The 8,315-nt window shown below is 40.6% G+C and overlaps 1 protein-coding gene across 11 annotated transcripts in view; it reads right to left on the bottom strand.

Moving 5' to 3' along the window:
• The window catches only part of DCAF1 (DDB1 and CUL4 associated factor 1), an 88,182-nt gene that overhangs the window by 30,042 nt on the left and 49,825 nt on the right, over positions 1–8,315 (bottom strand). For all 11 annotated transcript variants that reach the window (XR_005200469.1, XR_005200472.1, XR_005200616.1 and 8 more), the window contains exons 9-11: positions 7,515–7,694; positions 6,707–6,916; positions 4,807–4,976 (exon numbers count right to left, since the gene is read on the bottom strand). Coding sequence is in view for 8 of the 11 variants with exons in the window: in XM_037738993.1 (XP_037594921.1) it covers positions 4,807–4,976; positions 6,707–6,916; positions 7,515–7,694 (560 nt within the window). In the remaining 3 variants the exon portion in view is untranslated. The remainder of the gene's footprint in view (positions 1–4,806; positions 4,977–6,706; positions 6,917–7,514; positions 7,695–8,315) is intronic.

Raw genomic sequence — 8,315 nt, 5'->3', positions numbered from 1 at the left:
AAAAAAAAAAAAAAAATTTAAAAATCAGCCAGGTGTGGTGGCATGTGCCTGTAGTCCCAGCTTCTCAGGAGGCTGAGGTGGGAGGATAACCTGTGCCCAGGAAGTTGAAGTTGCAGTGAGCCATGATTATACCACTGCCTTCCAGCCTGGGTAACAGAGTACGAGCCTGTCTTGAAAAACAAAAAAAGGAAAAAAAGAAAGTAATCTAGAAATATGAAACAAGATTCTTAAAATGTTCATAAACCTTGTCCTAAGTAGAAATTTCACCTCTAACAATCTGTCCTAAAGAAATAATCAGGCCAGGTGCGGTGGTTCACACCTGTAATCCCAACACTTTCAGAGGCTGAGGCAGGGGGATCAGCTGAGGTCAGAAGTTCAAGACCAGCCTGGCCAACACGGCAAAACTCCGTATCTATTAAAAAATGCAAAAACCAGCCAGGCATGGTGGTGGGCACCTGTAATCCCAACTACTTGGGAGGCTAAGGCACAGAAAACTGCTTGAACCCGGGAGGCAGAGGTTGCAGTGAGCCAAGGTTGTACCACTGCACTCCAGCCTGGGCAACGCAGAAGACTCTGTCTCAAAAAAATAAAAATAATAATAATGATAATAATCAGAAGCATTTATGTATTAAGATGTCCATTAGCCACATTATTAAAGTAGCGAAAGAATGAGAAAACCCACATAGACAAGAGCAACACATGTGGTACAGTATAGTACACTCATAAACTATAGCCATTGACAATCATTTTCTTTTTAATGTAATGGCATGATTTCAGCTCACTGCAATCACCACCTCCCAGGTTCAAGCGATTCTGCTGCCTCAGCCTCCTGTGTAGCTGGGATTACAGGCAAGCACCACCACACCTGGCTAATTTTTTGTATTTTTAGTAGAGACGGGGTTTCTCCATGTTGGTCAGGCTGGTCTCGAACTCCTGACCTCAGGTGATCCGCCCGCCTCGGCCTCCCAAAGTGCTGGGATTACAAGCGTGAGCCACCACGCCTGGCCGACAATCATTTTCAAATAACCCTAAAGAATGAAGGAAAGGGTTCAAAATATAGTATTAATTATATTAAAAATGAAAGATATAAAATTAAAAATCTGAAAATACCAAGTACTGGCAAGAAACTAGAGAAATGTTGGATGTCTTTCGTAATTAAAAAGAAAAAAAAGGCTGGGTATGGCAGCTTACGCCTATAATGCCAGCACTTTGGGAGGCCAAGGTGGGCAGATCATGAGGTTAGGAGTTCAAGACCAGCCTGGCCAATATGGTAAAACCCTGTCTCTGCAAAAATAAAAAAAATACAACAACAAAAAATACAAAAATAAAAAAGTATAAAAATTAGCCAGACGTGGTGGCTCATGCCTGTAGTCCCAGTTACTCAGAAGGCTGAGGCAGGAGAATCACTTGAACCCAGGAGGTGGAGGTTGCAGTAAGCTGAGATTGCACCACTGCACTCCAGCTTGGGTGACAGAGCAAGACTCCGTCTCAAAAAAAAAAAAAAAAAAGTAGAGAAATGAAAAATCCTGTATGTTGCTGGGGGATGAAAATGGTATGAACATTTTTAGAAGCAATTTGGCAATACCCAATAAAGGTAAAAACACAGACACCCGACAAACCAGATGCTAGACATCATATCCTCAAGAGAGCCTCCAAAAGGAGGCTCATGATACCATTTAATAGCAAATAAACTATCAAACAAAAACACTAAATTAGCCATCAATGGCAGAATAAAGTGCAGTATAGAAATAACAGCATTTTAAATAAATATCAACATATAGAAATCTCAAGAATATAAGAGTAAAAAAAGCAAGCTGCAAAAGATGAATTTAGGAAAATACATAATTTTAAACCATGCAAAGCAGTACTATGTTATTGTTTATGAACACAGATACATATAGTATAAAAACATGAGTGGGGAGAATATGGTTCAAATTCAGAAGATGGGTCACTCTAGGGAGGCAGAAAAAGCATCGAAGGAAAACAAATACAACAACACGCCAATCCTGGTTAATGATGGAGCAGTTGTTATACTATTCTCCGTACCTTTCTATATATTGAGAATAGTCATTAAAAATGTGAATTTGATTATAAACTTTAATATCAATTATGTGTATTTACAAATATTATATTAAAAAGACTGGAAGGAATTTAACAGTGGCTAAGAGTAATATTCTTTTCTCTTTAAAAGATTCTGCATACTGTAAAACAGAAACATTTGATAACTTTTATAAAAATAAACTTTTAAAATCAAGGATTTTTTTTTTTTTTAATAATCCAAATGCAGGCCAGACAGTGTTTCACACCTATAATTCCAGCAGTTTGAGAGGCTGCGGTGGGCAGATCACTCAAGGCCAGGAGCTCGAGACTAGCCTGGCCAACATGGCAAAACCCCGTGTCTCTACTAAAAATACAAAAATTAGGTGGGCTTGGTGGTGCACGCCTGTAATCCCTGGTACTTCAGAGGCTAAGCTATGAGAAATCACTTGAACCTGGGAGGTGGAGGCTGGAGTAAGCCACAATCGTGACATTTCACTCCAGCTGGGACTGTCTCCAAAGCCAACAAAAAATATATACAGACGTACCAGTTAAAATATGTATTTATAGCCAGGCACGGTGGCTCAAGCCTGTAATCCCAGCACTTTGGGAGGCCGAGGTGGGTGGATCACGAGGTCAAGAGATCGAGACCATCCTGGTCAGCATGGTGAAACCCCGTCTCTACTAAAAATACAAAAAATTAGCTGGGCATGGTGGCGCATGCCTGTAATCCCAGCTACTCAGGAGGCTGAGGCAGGAGAATTGCCTGAACCCAGGAGGCGGAGGTTGCGGTGAGCCAAGATTGCGCCATTGCACTCCAGCCTGGGTAACAAGAGCGAAACTCCGTCTCAAAAAAAAAAAAAATGTATTTATACCCTTCCTGGTTATCTTGTGAGCTGTCATCATCTTTTTTTTTTTGAGACAGAGTCTCCCTCTGTGGCCAAGGCTGGAGTGCAGTGGCACAATCTTGGCTCACTGCATCCTCCATCTCCCGGGCTCAAGCAATCCTCCAACTGAGCTCCCTCGTAGCTGAGACTACAGGCAGACACCAACACACCCAGTTAATTTTTGTATCTTTTTTTTTTTTTGAGACAACATCCTGCTCTGTTGCCCAGGCTGGAGTGCAGTGGCACGATCTCAGCTCACTGCAACCTCCGCCTCTTAGGTTCAAGTGATTCTCCTGCCTTAGCCTCCTGAGTAGCTGGGATCACAGGCATGCGCCACCACATCCAGCTAATTTCTTTGTATTTTTAGTAGAGACAGGGTTTTACCATATTGGCCAGGCTGGTCTTGAACTCCTGACCTTGTGATCCACCCACTTCAGCCTCCCAAAGTGCTGGGATTGCAGACATGAGCCACCAGGCCCGGCCAATTTTTTTATTTTCAGTAGAGACGGGGTTTCACCATATTGCCCAGGCTGGTATCAAACTCCAGACCTCAAATGATCAGCCCAATTCATCCTTCCAAAGTGCTGATATTACAGGCGGAGTCACCATCACACATGGCCCACACTTTTTTAACACATAAATGTTTTTACATTTTTAATTTCTAATACAGTAAACATCAATAGATTCAACACAAAAACAAAAGTCCTTTAGAGTTCTCAGTAATTATTAATATGGTAAAGGTATCCTGAAACCAAAAAGTTTAGTAACATCTGCTCCAAGAGTACCTCACTATATTTAAATCCTGGGATTTAACAAACAAGCTATATTCTCCCTAAATAAGTAAGTCCCTCTCTTATCTTTATGGCAATGAGTGAACAGGAAAAGAAGGTCAAGCACTCTGTTTATAAACTTCGTTACTATCTTAAGACCCCATATTTTTCAAAACGAAGTTTTATTTTTTACATTATCTTCAAATAAAACCCATCCAGTTTCCTGATTACAACAGCCACCCTTTTCTGGGCCTTGTCCTGCTCTGCCTTCAACTAATTTGTGAAAATCCTAACAGTGTGTTGAATTCCAAGAGTAAAAGGACATTTTTTTTTTTTTTTTGAGACAGTCTTGCTCTGTCACCTAGACTGGAGTACAGTGGCATCATCTTGGCTCACTGCAACCTCCACCTCCCTGGTTCAAGCCATTCTCCTGCCTCAGCCTCCCGAGTAGCTGGCACTACAGGCATGTGCCACCACACTCGGCTAAGTGTGTGAGAGTGTGTGTGTGTGTGTGTGTGTGACTACAGGCATGGGCCACAACACTCGGCCGAGTGTGTGTGTGTGTGTGTGTGTGTGTGTGTGTGTGTGTGTGTATTTTTAGTAGAGATAGGGTTTCACTATGTTAGCCAGGATGGTCTTGATCTCCTGACCTCATGATCTGCCTGCCTCAGCCTCCCAAAGTGCTGGGACTACAGGCATGAGCCACCACATCTGGCCTAAAAGGACAATTTTATATGAACGTAATATAAACGTTATACATGACTGCCAAATAGTAGCAAGACACTTAAAGTCTAAGTACTGAAGAATCCTGGATTCCAGCCTCAAGACAAGACTAACTCCAGCTCTACAGCTGTGGCTATGTAAATCATGTATCTTCTTTGACAGTACAGATGCTGATCCTTGCCTATTATTCAATATTTACAATCACCAAGATGGTATATATAAATAAGCATGCTATAAATTAAAATCATATTTTCATGCTTAATTTCTCAGATTCAAGTTCAAAATTTTAATTCAACAAATGTTTGCTAAGCATATGCCATGTGCAAACCAACATCAACTTTAGTAAAAAGGTGCATCAAACTCCATTTGAAATCTCTCTCTGGTCCCACCTTGCATAATAGGTCTTCCAATTGCAGGCAATAGAAATAAGCTGCAATAAGAGTTGCACACAAGAAAGTTTGAGGAAGACTTCAGCTGGTTCCCAATACAGTTGCGCTGGGCCATATTCTATCAAAAATTCCATCATTTCCACAATCTGTTCATGAGTATACGAACATGCCTATAAGGAGAGATACATATTATTATTATACATAACTCTACGTCTACCTACTACCTTCTTAAGCATAGCTCACTGGCCAAGAGATTTTATTTTATTTACTTATTTATTTAGAGACAGGGTCTCACTTTGTTGCCCAGGCTGGAGAGCAGTGGCTTGATCACAGCTCACTGCAGCCTCAATCTCGCAAGCTCAAGCCATCCTCCTGTCTCAGCCTCCCACGTAGCTAGAACCACAGGTGTGTGCCACCATGCAGAGCAAATTATTTTATTTTTCGTAGAGACAGCATCTCACTTTGTTGCCCAAGCTGGAATGTGGTGGCATGATCATAGCTCACTGTAGCCCTGAACTCCTAGACTTAAGAAATCCTCCCACCTCAGCCTCCCAAAGTGCTACAATTACAGGTATGAGCCACCATGCTTGACTGAGGTTTAAATAATAAAGTAAGTAAAAATACCTTTCAAATTCCACAATTCTTGAGTCAAAAGCCCATATGTGAAATAATGACCATATATTGCTTAATCTTTTATCTTATTTATAACTAAACTCACAATACAATTTGCCCAAAAAGGTAACAAAAGTTTCCTTTGTGCATATAAGTTACAGCTCAAGAGAAAGAACCATCATGTGACTGATTTCTTTTCACTTTGTGATCTTTTTTTTTTCTTGAGACAGGGTCTCACTCTGTTGCCCAGACTGGAGTGCCACAGCATGATCACATGTAGCCTCAAACTCCTGGACCCAAGTGATTCTCCCACCTCAGCCTCCCAAGTTGCTGCCACAGGCCCACTGCTATGCCTTTTTTTTTTTATTGAGACAGTCTCTGCTCTGTCACCCAGACTGGAGTGCAGTGGTATCATCATAGCTCACTGCAGCCTTTAACTCCTGGGTTGAAATGATCCTCCCACCTCTGCCTCTCAAGTAGCTTGAACTACAGATGCACACCCCAGGGCCCAGCCAATTTTTTAAACTTTATGTAAAGACAAGGTCTCACTGTGTTGCCCAGGTTGGTCTCAGGCTACTGGCCTCAAGAGATCAGTTTGTGATTTTTTAAAAAACATGCAGCTAACTCATCTTTATCCCAAAACATATCGAATTCCAAAATGACAGAGAAGTGGATTTATAAACACATATTTTCACACAAGAAATTCTGCACAGAAGGCAAATCATCTAGTACTTTTCATTTAAAAAAGAAAAACAAAAAAAACAAAAAACTCTTTGCCAGGTGCAGTGGCTCACACGTAGAATCCTAGCCACTTTGGGAGGTCAAGGTGGGAGGACTGCTTGAGCCCAGGAGTCTCCACACACAAAAAATTAAAAGTTAGCTGGGTGTGGTGGTGTATGCCTACAGTCACCTAGCTACTAAGGAGGCTGAGGTGGGAGGATCACTTGAGCCTAGGAGGTTAATGTTACAGTGAGCTATGGTCACATCACTGCACTCCAGCCTGGGTGACAGAGGGAGACTATTTCAATAAGAAAAAAAGAAGGAATTTTTATACACACTTCAGTTAATCTTTTAGTTTTAGTAACCCAGCAACTTACAACTGAAAGCAAAACAATTCCCTGAAAATCACCTATTATATCCATTTTTCAATTGTTCTGCATTCATACAGGGAAGTATTTTCCAACAATGAACACAGCACAGAGATTACACTGATCTGAATGTGAGTTTGGACTGAGATGCTACAGAGAGGGCTAAGAGAATTTTCCCTTTCAAGGCAAGGTCCTCTCACCTTGTACGGGGGTTGCGGGTGGACAAGAATGCCACCCTCAGTCCTCTGAAGTGACTGCTTAACTTCCTCCAATTTAATGGCCAGGTGAGCCTCAAAGTATTTGCGCAAGGCCATGCAGGTATGTTTCCCAGTTTGGCGGCTAGCAAATATTTCATCATCACTCAGAAGTGCACCCTGATCTTCCAAATTTAGAATCTCCAAAGTACTGATCTATTAAGATGCAAAATATTGGGGCAAAAGAGATAAGGCAGTAAGAGTTAAATAAAAAGATTTTCAAAATAAGAAAATATTTTAGTAAACTTTTTTCCTTTCCATACATATTCTGCTTATGTATCAGTAAACTTTTATGCTTAACAAGATTAAAAAAAAAAAAAAAAAAAAAAAAAAAAAAAAAACAAGACTGACAAATATCAAAGCATATTTACGTATATCTATGTATATAACATGCTAACAGTAGCTATATGAAAGCAAAACATTAAACACATACCAAAAAATGAACAAGCTTTTAATCATATTGAAAAATATACAGGCATAAAACTATTGCTTTTAGGAAGATCAAGATCATCAACCACCAACTCCCCTTATAAGATTACTATATCCAAGGCAAGTCTACAATGGCACAGTGTCCTCTAACTACTAAAGAAAAAAAGAAATTTATGAATGAAGGGGAAAAAGAGACTTCACAAAAAGAATAGCAGGAAAACTCCTCTAATCAGAAGCTTCCTTTCTTCAAAGGTGTGCTGTTGAAGGGCAGCCAAGACAAGCAGGACTTTTAATCCTAGTGAGAAAAGCACTGAAAGAACCTCACCAAGTTCACCAGACGACGAAGACCATCATAGCGGTCAAAGAGCTCCAAGACAGCCCGGAATGAGAAGCAAATTGAAAAAAACATGGTAGCATGACAGCATCCTGAAGCATGAGAACACTCCATTAACCACAGGGTATACTTCACCACATCGGACAGAACATTGTGGGGATGCACGCAAACCTGCAAAAAAATTAAAATAAAATAAAACAATGCTTTTACATTTGTGGGCAAAGGAAACCTGAACAGGATGGAGAATTCACCAGTATAGGTATCTGCAGAATACAATGACCATTCCCAATCAAGTCATTCTTAGTACAAAGTTTAAATTGTAATACAGTAGCAATTTTAGAACACAATCCATTCCAAATCTGAAAATGACCTAAATTTAGATAAATATGTAAGCACAACCTATACTTAGTGAGTGCTGTCAAATATTTACATCATTTAATGCTCACAAGGGCTCTGTTATATAGGTATTAGGATTCCCATTAAAAAGAAGAGGACGAGATAAGGAACTTCTCCAACGTAATATAAGTGACAGACTTCTGATCCTAAGACTAGGAGTTTAGTATTCTTCCTCTGATTCACTCACACAACTTTGATGTCTACTATGGATCAGAAAATGAAACTGTAGGCCGGGCGCGGTGGCTCAAGCCTGTAATCCCAGCACTGTGGGAGGCCGAGGCGGGTGGATCACGAGGTCAAGAGATCGAAACCATCCTGGTCAACATGGTGAAACCCTGTCTCTACTAAAACTACAAAAAATTAGCTGGGCATGGTGGTGCGTGCCTGTAATCCCAG

This window comes from Cebus imitator, unplaced genomic scaffold (genome assembly GCF_001604975.1).
Source record: "Cebus imitator isolate Cc_AM_T3 unplaced genomic scaffold, Cebus_imitator-1.0 Scaffold0, whole genome shotgun sequence".
NCBI lineage: Eukaryota > Metazoa > Chordata > Mammalia > Primates > Cebidae > Cebus > Cebus imitator.
The sequence above is the reverse complement of the archived record's forward strand: the minus strand, read 5'-3'. Positions and strand labels throughout refer to the sequence as shown.